The sequence below is a fragment of the Bidens hawaiensis genome, unplaced genomic scaffold (genome assembly GCF_021521415.1).
Source record: "Bidens hawaiensis isolate Kalapana, Puna unplaced genomic scaffold, B.hawaiensis_p1.1 tig00004748_1, whole genome shotgun sequence".
In the NCBI taxonomy this organism is placed as follows: Eukaryota; Viridiplantae; Streptophyta; class Magnoliopsida; order Asterales; family Asteraceae; genus Bidens; species Bidens hawaiensis.
Window position 1 is genome coordinate 1,544,197 of NW_027491294.1, and position 18,982 is coordinate 1,563,178.

General features: G+C 35.3%; 1 protein-coding gene and 1 pseudogene across 2 annotated transcripts; one reads left to right on the forward strand and one right to left on the reverse strand.

Annotated features, from left to right (window-relative positions):
* The first annotated feature begins 4,642 nt into the window (after positions 1 to 4,642).
* LOC143627955 (GPI inositol-deacylase-like) lies at positions 4,643 to 11,124 on the forward strand. The gene is made up of 11 exons (XM_077097655.1): positions 4,643 to 4,977; positions 5,169 to 5,414; positions 5,543 to 5,733; positions 5,835 to 5,991; positions 6,437 to 6,574; positions 6,651 to 6,834; positions 7,575 to 7,720; positions 8,602 to 8,778; positions 9,403 to 9,507; positions 10,171 to 10,290; positions 11,053 to 11,124. The coding sequence occupies exons 1-11, from the start codon at positions 4,687 to 4,689 to the stop codon at positions 11,122 to 11,124; spliced, it is 1,827 nt and encodes a 608-aa protein (XP_076953770.1). The 5' UTR covers positions 4,643 to 4,686.
* Positions 11,125 to 11,168: 44 nt separating this feature from the next.
* LOC143627986 (DEAD-box ATP-dependent RNA helicase 37-like) lies at positions 11,169 to 15,782 on the reverse strand (annotated as a pseudogene). The gene is made up of 6 exons (XR_013152677.1): positions 15,683 to 15,782; positions 13,920 to 14,759; positions 13,747 to 13,830; positions 13,378 to 13,621; positions 12,063 to 12,230; positions 11,169 to 11,567 (listed from the first exon to the last, which is right to left on the reverse strand). The product of XR_013152677.1 is annotated as a DEAD-box ATP-dependent RNA helicase 37-like (transcript).
* Positions 15,783 to 18,982: the final 3,200 nt, after the last annotated feature.

The window sequence follows — 18,982 nt, forward strand, 5'->3', positions numbered from 1 at the left end:
GAACCAGATTTATATTTTTTATAACAAACATTATCTATTGATGATTGATATTTTGTTAATTTTCTTTGGTTGTTCTTGATCTACTGATACTCGATTTAGGTTTTAAAATATCATACAGAGGCGATATTAAGATTCGATACAATAAGTTCAGAACCAGATTTATATTGTTTATAACAAACATGATCAATTGATGATTCAATATTATACCAATTTTGTTTGCCTGTCCTGATCTAGTGGCACTCAATATAGGTTTTAAAAATATTATACAGAGGTGATAGTAATACATGAAGTTCAGAAACAGATTTATATTGTTTAGAACAAACATGATGTATTGATAATTCAATTCTATCAATTTTGTTTGCCTGATCCACTGGTAGTAAAATCAATCAATCAATCATACCCAGTGAAGTCCCACCAACAGCAAAGCTATAGGTAGGGTCTGGGGAGGGTGGGATGTAGGCACACCGTACCTCTATCCAAAGGGATAAAGAGGTGGCTTCCAGAGAAACCCTCAGCTCTAAAATACATATGTATGAAGCAATACACAGGAAATCAAAGTTAAACAGTAATATAATAATAATAATAATATATATTGAAAGAATATCTATACTATATATAAAGCACGAGTTAGGGACCTCTTAAATTTTAAGAGGTACCAAACTCAATGCTTTATATACAACATATAATGCATAAAAAATATAGAAATTAAGGGTAATTAAGTCTTTACAACTTTCTTTCTTTTAACATATACTTACAACTTTAGTCCCTCAACTTCATTACCTTTTTTGTAAAGTTTAATAATAGTTACACACATGCCCCCTAAATCAAAACCAACTACCCCACGACTTTTTAACGGCCATAACTTTTTCAACCGTTAATGTTTTTAAAAAAAAAATACATCATAAAAACGAGCATTTTATTCTCTTTGATTTGAGTATGATATTGCTATAGTTTTTTTAGTTTTAAAACGTTAACATGTTACGCGCTTACGATTTAGAACCGAGTAACAGGTCGAGTCGGGCGAACTCAGGTCATTTGTAAAAGTACAATAGGGTCAGAATGAGTCAATACAAAAAAAATGGTTAATTTGGTTCGGGTTCGAGTAGAAAGGGGCCAGGTCAGAACGATGTCGAGTCAGAACAGGTTTGGGGCCAAAGCGGATTGGTTTAAAAAATGATTTTAAATTAATGTATATTTAATGTTTGCCTTTTGATTTTCGTTACAAGTTATGTAGATACCGTTGTTTAAATATATCGGGCCGATAAATACGTGTCCAGTCCCATGTAGCACCCTACGCTGTTAATTGCCATGAATTACACGCGTGGTGTTGGTTAAGCATGTTCCAATGTCGGTAACGTGCATTCCCGCCGGGTTACGCGTGTTCAATTTTTGATAACACGCAATTGGCTTTGCATGAGTTACGTGGTCCAGTTTTAGGCTACGTGTGCGCTGTCACCAGGTGACGTATGTACCGACACGGACTATGCGTTCACTGTGGTGTTGCGCGCTCCCCCGCTGCATCGTGCGGGCACCCAGCTAGTACTATTATGGTGTGTGACCTAAATAAGGTAAATAGAAGCCCTAAGGTATTTTTTTCTCTCTAAAAATCCTTAACTTTAATTCTACTTCTCTACGAATTCCTATCGTCAACCATGTCCTCGGAGAGGTTTAGGTCTATCAAATCATGCTTAATCCTCTCATCCCACGTCAATTTAGGTCGTCCTCTACCCATCCTCCCTTTTATAGTATTGTTTTCTACTGATATAACAGGATTCGTTGTCTGTCTTCTCTTCACATGTCCAAGCCATCTCAATCTCCACTCTCTTATCTTGTCTGCTATGTTCGCTACCCCTAATCTCTCCCAAAGCACAACGTTTCTTATTCGGTCTAACCTTGTGTGCCCACACATCCAACGTAGCATTCTCATTTTTGCTACCTCCATCTTTCGCACTTGTGCCTTCTTGATGGCCCAGCAATCCGTTCCATATAGCATTGCGGGTCTAACTGCAACCCTATAAAATTTTCCCTTTAGTTTAGTTGGGAAACTCTTGTCGCACAATATACCTGTGGCTGCTTTCCATCTACACCATCCTACCTGAACTCAATGGGTCACATCACTGTCTAATTCCCCATCGCTCTGAACAAATGATCCTAGATACTTGAACTTCGTTACCTGAACCACCTGCCCTTCAATGGTGATCTGTACGTCCTCATTGTCATTTCCCCCACCAAAATCACAGTGGAGGTACTCCGTCTTAGAGCGACTAATCCTTAAACCTTTTGTCTCTAAGGTTGTTCGCCACTCCTCAAGCTTCATGTTTAGATCTTGTTTTCTCTCAGCAAGTAGCACAATATCGTCTGCGAACATCATGCACCACGGAAGCGTCCCCTGAATCGACTTTGACAACTCATCTAAGACTACTGCAAAAAGAAACGGACTCAGCGCTGACCCCTGGTGAAGACCTACCTCTACCGGGAATAAATCAGTATCCCCCACTGGCGCACGAACACTTGTTGCACTCATGGTATACATATCCATAATTATCTCTATGTATTTCCTGGGTACTCCTCTACCCTCCAAGCACTCCCAAAGCACCTGTCGTGGCACACTATCGTAGGCTTTTTCTAGGTCAATAAACACCATATGAAGGTCACGCTTCTTGTCTCTATACTTTTCCATCAATCTTCTTATAAGGTGTATTGCCTCTGTGGTTGAACGCCCCGGCATGAAGCCAAATTGGTTCACCGTAACCTGAGTTTCCCGTCTAAGTCTAACCTCAATCACTCTTTCCCATAACTTCATAGTATGGCTTAGTATTTTGATTCCTCGGTAGTTACAACAACATTGGGCGTCTCCTTTGTTCTTATAGATACGAACTACAACGCTGCTCCTCCACTGGTCTGGCATCTTACAAGATTTGAGGATAATATTGAACAGAGTAGTTAACCACATGACTCCTTCCTCACCCAGACACTTCCACACCTCGATGGGTATGTTGTCTAGCCAACCGCCTTAGCCCTTCCCATCCTTCTAAGTGCAGTCTGCACCTCTTCTCGTGTGATCCGTCGGCAGTAACAGTTATTCGGTTGTTGTCGTTGGACGGTTGTGTTGTCATGTTCTTCTTGGTAAGCTCTTCCATTGATAAAAAGATTGTGGAAGTAGGTTTGCCATCTTAGCTTGATGTCCTGCTCCCTGACCAATACATGCCCCTTAGTATCCTTTATGAACTTCACAGCTCCTAGATCTTGCCTTCTACGCTCCCTCGCTTTGGCAATCTTAAACATAACATGTTCACCCTCTTTTGTTTCTAAACGTTCATACATCCGTTTATAAGCCGCGTTCTTTGCTTCCGCCACTGCCTTCTTCGCCTCTCTCTTGGCCGTTTTGTAGATCTCCCTCAATTCCACTCGCTCCTCCTCATCCCGTGCACCTCATAAGCTCCCTAAAACATCCTTGTTTGTCTCTTATCTTATCTTGTACGGCCTCATTCCACCACCAAGACTCCTTATGGCCACCTGCCTTTCATGTTGTGACCCCGAGAGTCTCCTTTGCTACTTGAATGATCTTTGTCGCCATATCTTCCCATATATGAGTTGGGTCCCCATTTAGTCTAGCCCGCGTCTGCAGTATGAGTTTATCCTTAAACAGTAGGAGATTTTCCTCCTTCAAATTTCCCCATCGAATTTTAGGTGTACCTCTCTTCTCTCAAATAGTCAGCTTATTTCTGAAGCCTATATGTGTCACTAGTAGTCAATGTTGAGCCACAACCGTCTCCCCAGGTATGACTTTGCAGTCCTTCCACCAACGCCGGTCTCCTTGCCTCATCAAAAGGTAGTCAATTTGCGTGTCGCGTCCGCCACTGCTAAAAGTGATCAAAAGAGAATCTTTTTTCCTAAAATAAGAATTTATGATACCTAGGCCATGGGCCACCACAAACTCTAGGAGATATGTTCTGGACTCATTCCTATCACCAAAACCGAAACCCCCATGTACGGTTTGAAAACCATCGTTAGCCTTACCAATGTGTCCATTAAAATCACCTCCTATACAAATCCTCTCCCCCTAGGTATGTCCCCTACCACTGCGTCTAGGCAATCCCAAAATTCTCTCTTTTCCTGGTCTCCTAAGCCTACATGAGGTGCGTAGGCGGCTAGGCGCAGACTACTGCCACTACTTCCTCTCCTAGTACCTATCTCAGCACCATAATTCTGTCATTATGTCTTATCACCTCCACCACACTAGTGTGTAGTTCCTTAGCCATTAGAAACCCCACTCCATTCCTAGCTCCATCAGACCCCGAGTACCACAACTTATACCCATTACACTCAGCCCCTCTATGCCCTTTCTACTTAGTCTCCTGGAGACATGCTATCTGAACCCTACGTCTTTTAAGCACATCTACCAATTCTAGCAACTTACTATTTAGTGTTCCTACATTCCAAGAAGCCAAACGCAATATATACTCCCTATCTTTACCCTTTCCTACAACACTGGTACTAAATATAGGCTTAAAAATATTACAGAGGTGATAGTAAGATTAGATACAATAAGTTCAGAATCAGAAGTAGATTGATATTGTTTATAGCAAACATGATCTGTTGATGATTTGGTATTTTATTAATTTGTTTGGTGGTTGTTGAAGGATGCAAGATTAAGGGAGGGTTTTCTTGCCGTAAAGTCAAAAGATGGAAGGATTCAAGGCTAAATTTGGATTAGTAACAATTGTTGTTCTGTCCATTGGGATTGTACTCGTTGCTATATATGATTTGTTGAAACCGATTTCGAATGGCTGTACCATGACATACATGTACCCAACCTACATTCCAATATCAGCTACAAAAAGTTTGTCTTCTTCGAAGTATGGACTGTATTTGTATCATGAAGGATGGAAACAAATTGATTTTAATGAGCATCTAAAACAACTTAGTGGAGTTCCTGTTCTATTCATCCCTGGCAATGGAGGTAGCTACAAGCAGGTGAATTTATGTTTATTCTGAAATGCAATTGATATAAACAACTCTGTGAATTGGGCCTTTTTCAAGTTTCAACAGCAAAAACAATATAAGATTCATGTATATTGTTTATGAATTATGATATACATTACTCATTTAACCACCTATTTTTAAGATATCTAACATGCATTATTATTCTGAACTAATTCTCACAGGTCAGGTCATTGGCAGCAGAGTCTGACAGGGCTTTTCAAGGTGGCCCACCTGAACCTATGTTGTACCAAGAAGCTTCCTTAACGTTTGAGGAGGGAGTAAAGATGGATGAAACAAATATTCCACCTTTCAACCAATATAAACGCAGGCTTGACTGGTTTGCAGTTGACCTTGAAGGTGAACATTCTGTAATGGATGGTCAAATACTCGAAGAACACACAGAATATGTAGTATATGCCATTCATAGGGTATCCGTTTTTTTATCCTTGCATAAAACACCTATGATTAGTTATTTGAATTTTAAAACAGGCTGAGAAACATATTATATGTAATGTTCTTTTGAGAATAAGTTTCAAATAACTACTTCTGCCTGTAGATTCTGGATCAATATAAAGAATCTCAAGATGCTCGAATAAAAGATGGTGCTGTTGAATCTAGTAGTCTGCCTAACAGTGTCATATTGGTTGGTCACTCGATGGGTGGTTTTGTTGCAAGAGCTGCACTTGTGCACCCTAATTTGAGAAAATCAGCAGTTGAAACTATTCTTACACTAGCAGCTCCACATCAGTGAGTTCTATTACTTCTATTGGCCTTTTTTTAGTTTTTATTCATCTGATAGTGTCATAATTGTACTGTAAATCTGTAATTTTTGTATAATTTTGTTCCAGATCGCCTCCTCTAGCACTGCAACCATCATTGGGTCACTATTATGAATCCATAAATCAGAAATGGAGAAGGGGTTATGAGGTCGAAACCTCAAGAACAGTTCCTCAGTTATCTAGAGTGATTGTTATTTCCATTTCTGGTGGTAGTAATGATTACCAGGTGATTATTTGTTTTTGTAAATTCGTTTGTCTATTTTGATTTAGGTTATATTAGTTCCAAACTTCATTATAAGCATACAAAGGTTGCAATCCAATCAATCAGTGAACATAAACAATAATATGGATAACCCTGTTAAAACTACACACAAAAGTGTGTAGAAATTGCTTAAAGTTTTGGTTTTATGATGTAAATAATATGGAAATTCCTCAGTTATCTAGAAGTTGCAAGCGTGGAGTATCTTTTTTATATTATTTCTTTACGCTTATGAGTTTGAAATCTTTACTTGTTTCTCATTCTTACAAACTTGAAATATTTTTACACCCTTAAAAATACGAGAAAAAATTAACAAATTTACTTGTGCATTATCTGCGAATTTACATACGTGTAGTGTATTGACAATTAGGCTTGCAGCATGATTTATTTTTTTTAGGTTTTCTCAATGTAGATAAGAACAAAGCTGGAATCTGTTGATGGTATTGTGCCATCTACTAATGGTTTTATGATTAGTAGCATGGGAGTAAAGAATGTATGGCTATCAATGGAGCACCAGGTTATCTTATGGTGTAATCAACTTGTTGTGCAAGTGAGTCTTGCATTTTGTTTATAATTTTTCAAATCATTATATCATAAACGGGTCTGATCTGATGAATGAGTTTTAGGTTTCACATACTCTTCTTAGTTTGGTAGACCCTGAAACGGGTCATCCAATTTCTGGCACAAGGAAAAGACTAACAATATTTACAAAAATGCTTCAAAGTGGAATGCCAGGAAGTTTGTCGAAGCAATATGATTATCATCAGCAGTTGCCACATCATCCTTTGCAGAAAGAGAGAAATTTTCCTGGTACATTACTACAATACTTCTATAAATCTTTTCTTTTTGAAACAGAAAAGTAGTACTTATTGTTGAAAAGCCAGAAATTTTAGTGGTGTTTAGGTGAATGTTAATGTTTTGTATTGGTTACTGTAAGAGAATTTACATTCTATATACTGTTGGAGTTGATTTTAACATCTCAACCTCAAACAAATGAATCTTTTTTTTTCCTGAAAGTATAAAGATAAAACAAACTCCCCCCCCCCCCTATGAAGGCAAATTGCCACTATCTACTATTTATATTACTTACGTTTAAAACGCAGTTTGCATTAACATTTAAGAAGATTTTCAAACAATATATTTATTGCGGAAGTTAAGCTAATGTATGTGAAATTTGGTGGATAACTTGGAATGACACTCATCTGTTCTAGCTAATAGCCTAACATTAATGATTGTCAGCAGGAGTTGTCCTTAAATTTTTTAAACATTTAAAATATATATAATATTGCTTACATGCTATAAAAGGCTAGATGCTAGTTTAGTACAGACAAAACCAAAACTTAAAAGCCTCATTTAATCTGGAAAGATTGAGTACCTTTTATTGTACCAAAACGTGTTGTTCCGGACACGCAAACCGTCCCAGGCCCATCACGTGTCACGTGATGGGCCTGGGACGGTCTGGCGTGGGCCGGTTTGCGTGTCCAACTGATGTGGTACTTGCACTTTGACATTATAGAGAAGTATAAAAGATCACTTGTTTGGTCATACAGGATCTGAGAAAAAGAAAATTAGTGCATGTCCCAGTAAAATTCATTGGAGTGCCGAGGGACTTGAAAGGGATCTTTACATCAAGACACCGACAGTAACTATTTTAGCAATGGATGGCAGAAGACGTTGGTTGGACATAAAAGAACTGGTTGGTCATTACTTTGCATATTTCAATAATTATTCACACTGTTTATATATAACAGAACAGAATAATGATGATGCCATTATTTGGCCAAGTTGGATACTTGCCAATCAGTTAAACATGAATTGGCCTTCACTTGGAAGTCAATTAAAGTTGATTACGTCATCTAATAAATGAATGACATAAACACCCTTCTGTATTAAGTAATTACTTCTATAAATATATCTCTCCTATTATGAATTACTTACCAAAAGCTTACCAGTCTATCACTTTTGTATTGTTAGGCCATGGGGTATACATTCATGCCCCTTAACTCCACGTAGGCGCAACATCACTCACTTTACCTCTTTATACCCCATCTCACCTAAAGGAAATGGTTTAACCGCACTTAATCCCCCTCAATTTAATTTGAAAAAAATTCTTAGATTAGGATTTTAAAGCCCGTTAACAATTAACCCATATTGTCTTTAACTCCCCTTAACCCATGAAAGGAGTGGTGTCCCACTCGTTAACCTTTGCCAAATCAGCTTTAACGCCCTGGGCGCTAAGGTATACCCAGGGCCTTAGTGTTTCATGTGTGTGCATGCACGCGTATGTAAATGCATTATGAATACATTGACAAAAAAAGAATTATTTCTGTAAACATATTGTATCTTTTGAAAGTTCTATTTGCAACCTTTAAAATGAACCTACTTTTGACATACTATTGGTGTTAGTTTCTCATCATAGAATTATGACTCGTATTCTTAAAAATATATAATACTAGAGGTGGCAATATAGATCCATATTTACTTATTGGAAAATAACATTTATTTATTAATATCCGGCTAAAAATCTTAAGTTACATTAAATATTTAACTTAGTGACATTTTGTCGTTTATTATCAGGGGTCAAATGGAAGAACCAACTTTGCTCTTGTGACAAATCTTCTTCCGTGTTATGGAATTAGACTTCATCTTTGGCCTGAAAAAGGAACTTCTGATTCAGATTTGCCTCTTAACAAAAGGGTTGTAGAAGTGACTTCAAGAATGGTTCAGATTCCTTCAGGTGCAGCGCCAAGGCAGGTACTGAAATCCTCACCTAATATCTTCTTAATTATAAATCTTTTTATCCTTTTTTCTGCTTTATTATAATTTTTCACTTTCAGTTACAAAGCATATTAATATTAAAAGTGGCTGTATCAGTTTTTTACTTCTGAACCGGTTAATTTGGGTGGCGTTTGATCTCAAATGGGTGATACAAAGATTTTAGTTGAAAAAGGGAACGGGTTAACGGAATCAAATATGTTGAAAGTCACCCAAATAGAATCTTAATGCATACAATCTCATTATTAATTTTTGTTAAAGATTTAGATCATTATTGTAATAATAATAAACATAATGATTACAATAAAGAATCTTAAAAGTAGAAAAAAATGTTTACGGGTCAACCAAACCACCCGACATGTTTGACCGTACTAAAAATAACCCGTTTTGACCTGTTACCCAACAACCCAACCTGCCAATCTCGCCACCTCTACATATTATATTCATCTGATTCTGGCAATTATGTGATTTTGATGGAAAATCTTTAGTTTTATGCTGTACATGATGTAAGACTATAAGTATCATTCTGATGAGCTATTTAATTTAATTTAATTCTATTATATATTTTAGTGTACGGTACTAAATATAATGTCATGTCTGTAGATTGAACCTGGAAGTCAGACAGAACAGCCTGGTGCTGTATTTTGGTTGGACCCAAAGGATATGCATGGTTTCAGATTCCTTACAATCTCAGTTGCACCAAGCCCGGTAGTGTTTCCTTCATTATCCAAGTTTTATTATGTATTTTGAAGCCTGAGTTGATATATGTTTTTTAACTGAACCGTGTCACATAAACCATGCCATTTTTATAGGCAATCAATTGTTTTTCAAAACACACCAAAGAAGACTACTTTAAATTTATTCTTTTTAGTATTCTTTCAACTTTTTGTTGGAGACGGAGGTATAAATGCTGACCTATTGTGAATGACTGGATTCACAGTTAGAGTCAACGTGCTTGATTTGATTTGTGTATCAAAATGGAAAAATGCAATTCACATGATATTTTCAAATTCATATGACTAGTCCTCTGTTTTTACTCATGTCATCATTGCTACTCTAAAATGACTGACATATATTGTTTTTCACTAATGTAACATGCGTTTGGATTTCATCGGGCAAGTAATGATCTATTGGGAATTAACTTACTTCGCATTCTATATTTACTTAGAGTATTTTATTATATTTCTTTAGAATGAGTCTTGATTGTTTCATCTCTCTTGTTGAATTACGAGTTTCATTTTAGCATCCCCAATTAGTCTGGGATTAAAATTAAAATACTGTTGTTTTACTTGTTCAAAAAGATCTCACCATGCCAATGCCATTTTGGAAAATATATAAAGCAAGCAACTGACAGTTAATGTATGTATAAAGACTGTTTCAGGGAGACCTCCACCCGCAGCTTCAATGGCGGTTGGACAATTTTTCAACCCAGAGGAAGGTCGTAAAAAGTTTTTACCTAAATCGCTGCTTCAGTCTATGTATTCTCATAAGGTTAGTATTTTATATAAGTGTATACAATTATACATTGCATGAATTAAATAACAAACCAATCCGAACACAACCCATTTTTACTACCCAAATCCATTACTCCGGACTCTTTAACTCCTTTTGTTTCATCTTCTAAATACACGCATGTAAGTCCCCCCGGGGCGTCGCCGATCGATACGAGATCCGCACGAGGTCTAGGAGTGCGGAATCCTCCTAGACTCGTTTATGGTGTAGAAGACGAAGAACACGATTATACACATACAAACACACGAACAAACACACGAATGGGATAAACACATCTGCAGATCTTTTATATAATAACCGAAACACTTACATACCAAACATGAAAACAAATGACGGCCGACCCGAGGTGAACTCTACCTCGGGCCGTCCCACACGACTCTCCCTCTCGGTTTCTCTCTAGACAAATAAACTGAACACACAATACTCTTATTTCTGGATCCCCAAACCTAAACAAGACACACATAAATATATAAACAACTTCGCTGATCTGGCTCGCTACAGGCTTGAATTGGTTAGGGCTTAAATGAGCTCGAGCCTATATCAGTTCTCATCTATATATCTACTATTTACCTAATTTTGTTTAATACATATATACATATTATAGTTATAATGTATTAAATTTTCATAAAAAATAACTAATATAATAACAACAACAACAACAATAATAATAATAATAATAAATTACGGTTTTCGTCCATGTGGTTTGGTCATAACTGTCACTTTTTTATTATTTGGTCTGAGGGGCATTGTGGTTTCAAAAAGATGACATGCAAAAAACTGGCAATTCAGGAAACCACAATGTCGCTCAGGTGAATAAAAAGATAAAAAGTGACAATCACAGTCAAACCACAGGGACGAAAGCCGTAATTTATTACAATTACAAATATATATACACACAAAAATAATGATAAATGTATATATACACACAAGCAAATAAACGAGTCCAGCCCAAACCAAACTCAAGTTTGAAGAGCCGAGCTTTAAAAGAAGAGCTCGAGCTCTCTTAACTAAAAGGCGCTGAGCTCGGGCTTGGCTCGTTCACACCCCTATATGTGTGTGTGTGTGTGTCAGAGGGAGGGGATCAGTCCTAAAACACAAATTTAAAGACCATCGTGATGTTCTTTAAAAACAAATTAACTTACCGGCTGTGTCCTATCACCATGAATTGTTGTAGCAGGGAATCCATTACCATACAGCCAATGTTCAAGTGAATCAGCTCCCTTCTTTGTCTCCACAAAAACCAATGTAAGGGCTTGCTGCAAATAAGGAATCAATCATTAACAAGATTTTATATTACACCCGTTAAGAGATATAACATAACCGAATAAGCTCATTCGTAAGTAAACTAGGTTACATACCCGTGTATTACACGGTTGGATAATATAAAAAGCAATACGATTCATAAATCTGTAAATACTTCTTATAAAAACGATATAATTCATATTACACAGACTAAATAATGAAAAAAAGTTCAATTTATAGAAGGTTTTACGAAAAACTTAACTTCTTTTTTTAAATAAAAAAATGTTTTATTATAGAAATCATTATTATTTAAAGAGAGAGAGAGAGAGAGAGAGAGAGAGAGAGACGAGAACCAAAAAATTATAAAAAGAATTAAAGAAATATGTATAATATATAGGAGGGTGAGAATATGTGGCAAAAAGTTACTCTTTTATTATGTGGTATAGAAGTATAGATATCGATGGGCCCATATGGCCACATATGGTGATTATGCACATGCGTGAAGATACCTTCCCATGAGTATCATTTTCCTTCTGAGCATGAAGGAGGTCCATAAGATGGCTTCTTTTGTCGACTTCTTGAACAAATTCCACTCGTTGGACGATCAAATCGGTACTTGAACCAACACGACCCACCGTTAGAAATATGTAATTTGAAAGAAAATCAGATGCCAGCCTCTGTACAACAAATAAAATCTTGAGTTTGTCACATAATATGAAATAGACGAGACTCGAGAACAAACAATATACCATTGGTACAACAATTCAGAAATAAAACATATAAGTATTGCAATTTATTGTATAAAAATAATGTATGTATTAATCGAAAGGGTATAATTAATTTTAAGCTTTAGGAACCATATGTGTAAACTATCAAAGGGTATAATGATCTGTTAAAAACCGAAGATCAGGTGACTTCAATTCAACAAAAACAATACGAAAATAAGGCCCTATTCAAGAGGGGCTACTCTCCAATTACAATGATAATAGAAATAACTTAAGACAAAGACCAAGAAAAAGATACGACCCAAGGCCTATTTATTCTAAATAAGTGCTGGAAACTTCCCCATTATTGCCCTTGACTTTGGCTCCCGTTGGATACTTATCATGGTCCTTTTTAAAAATTTGGCCCAAGTGACGGCTTTAATGTTCAGAGATCATTTGTGTAACTTCTGATAGAGGGGTACATTTCCAGAAGTTAATATACATCAAATGGACCATTCTGTCTAACTTCAATTTATTAACGAATTTAGCAACCAGCCTTATTTTAGCTGATTTTACCTAAAAAATGTTGATGTGGCACTGGTCAATGCCCTGCTAGATGCCTAAAGTTTGTTATATAAAAAAACTAAAAAGAACATTACAGGTTAGAAAAAAATGCCCTTTTTAACATCCAAAATTAAAAGCGACGGAAATTTATCTGTGCAGTTAACTCATAACTGCACGAATCTTACATGCAGCAATACCTAAACGAAAGGGTATATTTGTAAATATTTCAAAAAAGGACAAGGTGTAAGTTTTTAAAAAGTTGCTCTTAGCACAGATGTTTTACCAATGTGGCATATACATATACACACTAAAATGACAAACAAACAATATGCCACATCAGCCATTTTCTAAAAATCAGCAAATAAATGAAATGCCACCGGTCAAACAGATCATTCATTGCTACAATAAGTAATAAAATGTAACTTGGTTCCTAAAACCAGTAATACGAGTGGATTTCTAACTTGCATCTTAATTAAGGTAGTTTATTATAGTCAGGAAAATATAAAAGTTCCTTCGTATTTTGTATTAACAAACTATTAAATAACAACCAGCAAACCTGGATTTCTCTAGGAAATGTGGCACTGAACAACATTGTTTGTCTCTGACCAGGTGGAGGCATGTCTGTTTGCTCAACTATTTTTCTAATCTGAGGCTCAAATCCCATATCCAATATTCCAACCCGCCTCATCAAGAGCTAGATACCTTATCATTTGCAATGACACTTTTGCCCTCTCAAGTAAATCAACTAACCTTCCTGGAGTTGCCACAAGAATATCAACTCCTCTCTCCAGCTCTCTTAACTGCGCATCGATAAAATGCCATAAAAACCAATATAATTATATAAATATATTTGGAAAAAGAATACGTGAATCAATCAACACACATTCGTTTATTACTTAAAAAATAAAGCTTCAGTCTTAGTTACCTGTTGATTAATCGGTGTTCCTCCATAAACAACCACTACCTTGACACCTGTCTGATATGAAAACTTCCGTGCCTCCTCGTGTATCTGCATGCAGCACAATATACAGATACATCAGCTTAGCAAATTATCTGAGGTACATAAATAAAGTTTAAAGATTTATTCATGAATAAAACCTGACAAGAGAGCTCCCTTGTAGGGGATATAATTAGAGCAAGGGGAAACACGGCCCGTGTCCCACGTGGTCTCTGTGCAAATTGACCCTTCATAATTCCACTAATTATAGGAAAGCAAAACGCCGCTGTCTTCCCGGATCCAGTTTGAGCACACGCCATTAAATCCCGACCCGCAAGCGAAATTGGAATTGTGTAACGTTGAACAGGAGTTTGTTTGACATACTTGCACCTTCTAATATTATTATTCAAAGCTTCCCCTGAATCTATCTCTGCAAATGTATTAACCGGAGGTGGTACATTCTCCCCACTAGTTTCAACAGGAATATCCTCATAAGCATCAAAATTGATACCACTATTTTCCTGCTCGGTTTTAATCTCCTCAGAAGTGTCTATATCATCATTACCAAAAGGATTAACCTCCACGTCTCTACCACCACCACCACCACCACCCCAACTACTGCCTCTATTTCCCCAACCACCACCTCCAGCACCACCACGAGCACCAGTAACTTATCCTGACCTACCATTTTCATACCTAGGAGCTGCCGCCCATCGTGACCCACTTGTTTGACCAACGTGTCCTGACCTATCGGTAGCAGGTGGCGCACCACCATGTGATGCAGCTGAACCTGCCACTTGACTAGATGCAGGTTGTCTGTTGCGAAGGTGTGGAGGCACATAAGCAGGCTTGCTGGAACCCCCTGTGGCCCCGCCGACTCCATTGTTTTCAGAGCCCAAAGTTGCATTCTCAACATCATCTGCCCACGAAGTTCTCATGATTATTAGCTCTTGGCACCAAGTGGATCAATAGAATCTAACCTCTAAAACACAGATCAATCCCTGTATAAAAAAATTCAAAAATCCAAAACGTAAGAATGTATATTCCTATAAAGCTCATGACCTAGTTGATATCAATTATCACATATACGATTACTAGTTTAGTGATATGCGCTCATAGCCTAATTGGAGTAAAGATGAGCTCTGTACCACACCGGTACCGGTACCGATCTCGAACTTCACGATCCTGATTTTCTTAATAAACTTGGTACTGGTACTGAAAATGCTCGGTTCAGTACCGGTACTGTAGGCAATAAATCGGTAAATACTGGTACCAGTACCAATTGTTCATCCCTAAATAGGAGTCAACAAACCAGATAAAAAGTCAACGTCAGAATTAACGGAATGCCAGTCAGAGCTAACTGAGAACTTGGTTAACAGCTGTTAGGAAGGAGTTAATCGTTGTATAAATAGACAGTTAATGAGTTATAATGTTCGTTAACAAAATAATAACATAATTTCCTTCTAGTTTGATACTCTCATTACAACCCTAGCAACATTACTATATTCTTTCATCTTTATAATTCTCAGGTAGCTAATCGAGCTCAACCATTAATCATTCAATCCTGAGTTCTAATCAATCATTAATCCGAAACCATATCATTTCATTAAGCTACTTATATCAAACAAACACGCATAAACCTTCAAAAATCCTTTTAAAACAATCAACGCATCATCGTTCAAATAACGCTCCTGCAACATCCAACGCAATGAATCAAACGAGATACACAATCTCATCGATACGAATCGAGTTATCCACAAACCAAAACGTATAGATAGATATACATATATATAACAAACAATTCACATGATTGGCGTCTCGTAATCCGATCAACGAGAACGCAATATAAACATACAGATTCGTGAAATGCATAACGAAATAATAGAGATTTGAAAAGAGAAGAAGGTGTTAGATATGAATACACCTGACGTGCTGGAGTTGCCGAGAAGAGAAGATAAATGATTATTATTATTATTATTGCATCAATGGCGGAATTTAGGGGAAGAAATCAGAAACCCTAAATATTTGGGGCAGGAGCTATATTTCAGATATGAAATTTGAGAGAGAGAGGACACTGAAGAGAAAATATCGGTGGTTTAGATATTATTTTTACCAATGATTTAGGCACAAATATTATTTAGATTCTCCTTCTATTATTTTTAACTTGTTGGTGTGTGAAAATTGAGCTACATCTTCCAATCATTTACTTTACATGGTTAGGAGAGACGAATCATTTACATATTTATTAATCATTGAAAAAACAATATTACATGTCATTAAAACCCAATTCAATGTTTATGTACATGACTAATAACTACATAGGTGATATTCGATATATTTTTGTTTTCTGATTTGCAATTTTGAGCTTAAACATTAATATCTAGATTCTGAATTATTTAACAATTTCTGATCTTATAAATAAGAGAGTTCATGAATCATTCATCAAACACACTCTACCTGACTGACTCAGATATAGTCTCTTAATAGAATCATTAAAAGGCTCCCAAACAACTCTTAATCTTTTAACATTTGTTTCACTGTTGTGATGACTACTATTGTATCATACGAAAGGTTTTTTTATAGATCTAGACATATTAGAGTTTGTAATTGATGATTTATTAACTAACTAGTGGACTCAAACTCACATGTTACAGCAAGCGAGAGCCTTTTGGTATTGGATTATTGAGATGGGGGGGGGGGGGGGGGGGGTTATTAAACAACTTCGGCCTATCAACTAACCATTATTATACTTTTTTGACTCGTTTCCATTGATCGAGTTTTGGAGGAAACTGAAACTTACATCTTCATCAACAACCCATTTAATTTTCACATCTCAATTTTAACATCAACAACCCATTTAATTTTCACATCTCAATTTCAAGTAGAATTTCCTTCATTCGAACTGGTTTGATTTTCCTCTTTAGACATGAAACGAGATTCTACACTACTTTTCAATTGTTTTATCTTTTGTAAGGAATATACTCCTTTTCATTATATGGATATTCGCCTTTTAATTTATGCTTTGATAGGTCTAAGGCACATTGCTAGTTTTTATCTTGCAAGTCTAACAGTTTAGTCTCAGCCGCCAATTTCAACACAAGATCAATATGTTTTGAGCTGTTGTGAATTAAAGAAGTGAAAACGGAAGGGCAATAATTCACATATGATGTGCTTATAATCAAGGGGATGTGATTAGACCATTTCCTCAATGTTTTTCCTACGTGTTTGTAATTTTTATTTTATTAAAATGTTATACTCTCTCCGTCTCATTTTAAATGTCCAGTTTTTCATTTATGGTTGTCCCAATTTAAATGTCATTTCTATACATATAAATTCAATTTCCAATTTTGTCCTTACCATTAAATGTCATTTTTTAGCAAAGGAAGAAAACTGGTTTTTAGCCATAATAACTTAAAGGACATTATTGTCATTTTAAAGCTCATAAAATAAAATTATCAAACATTTCTTAATTTGTGTGTTTTGGGTCCCATGACAATTAAAATGGGACGGAAGAAGTAGTATTTTGTTATGTTGTTTTACTAGGGGATAGACCCGCGTAACACGCGGGTGGAACAACATGTCACTAAACATAATCAAGTTAAACATCAATTTAAATAAACATAATACTTCTTCAACGATTCGTACCAAAACATTATAGATTTACATTGTCTTTATATTAAAACTTCAAAATTACAAGAAGTTAATTTAAACCGAACAACCAAAACACATTAACAAAATAACTAATAATGTTCATTGATATTAAACCATCATGAACATCATCAAAAAAACTATACCAAAAGAAAATCCATTTTCCTAAGACACTTGAAAATTTATACAAAACAATAGCAGATTAAATAAAATATAAACCTAACATAACAACATGTTTAATAATTACTAACATATAAATAACAAAATCAATATTGACAACCATAAAATTTCATAAATAACATATTAGAGAAAACAAATATTTAACATTAAGATGGCCTAACAAAAATATTAAAGAGTAAGATTGTCTACATAAAACGTTAATAGTTACACAAACTTGTCTATATTAGCAAAGTCATGAAAATGTTTAAATAGTATTATCCTAGCATGAACTTCAAAATTTTCGTCCAAAAACAAAAACATTTTGCTTTAGAACCTGAAAAACAAAACAAACCATGCAACCTGATTAACTATTAAACTAAAATTAAGTATAAACTAAAATGTTAACGTATGTCATAATGAGTTTATATTAACATTAATATCTAGAGGATTATATAAAACTAAAAACAAAATGTGTAAATGTAACAATTACCATATAAATATAGACAATCATAAAATTTAACAAAAAACATTTTAGAAATTCATAAATTTTAACATAACTATATAACCACAATCTTAAAATTCAGATGCTTTTAAAAAAAATGTAACAAACCGGTCATCAAAATCATAATATGTTTTCACCATCATATTAACAAACACACATATTAAACATAAGTTATGATAGTACCCGTGTTACACATGGTGGAACATATTTAAAAACGTAATATATATGTAACATCATATAAATTTAATGAAATGCAAATGTTGTACTTATAAATAAATGATTATTTTACATGAATTATAAGATATCATAACTTATTTGAATCAAATACAAAAACATACAAAGACTAACAAAGATAAATGAAAAGTTAAAATATTATATAACTTGCAGCACGGGTCTATGGTTTCAAATCCATTTTATAACTTGAGCCCGTGTTACACACGGTTGAAAATATAAAAACAATAACATAAGAACTTGTAAAAAAATATACTTATTTTTTTCAAACCCGGGTCATAGTTCCAAATTCATAATAATCCAGCTAGTATTTGAACTAACAGTATACCAAAATATACCTATAATCTAATAATACAAAAGAACAATATGGTAACAAACTACGAATTAAAAGTAAACTATAACTCACAACCTACATCTCCTTGATGCAATATGAAATTTGAAATGAATGATCAACTTTTGTAACATTCGTTACTTTTCAAATCCGAAAACCCGACCCATTTTAAATTTTCGGTTTTGTTTATATTTAAATTCATATACTTTAATAACATTATTAATTAATCTCAATTTTCGTTATATGTATTTTATGTGATCATTTCTATGTAAATATACTTTTTACCATCCTTGTAGTATTGCATACTCATTTAAAGATTATTTATTCATGAACTTTTCCCATGCAAATCATTA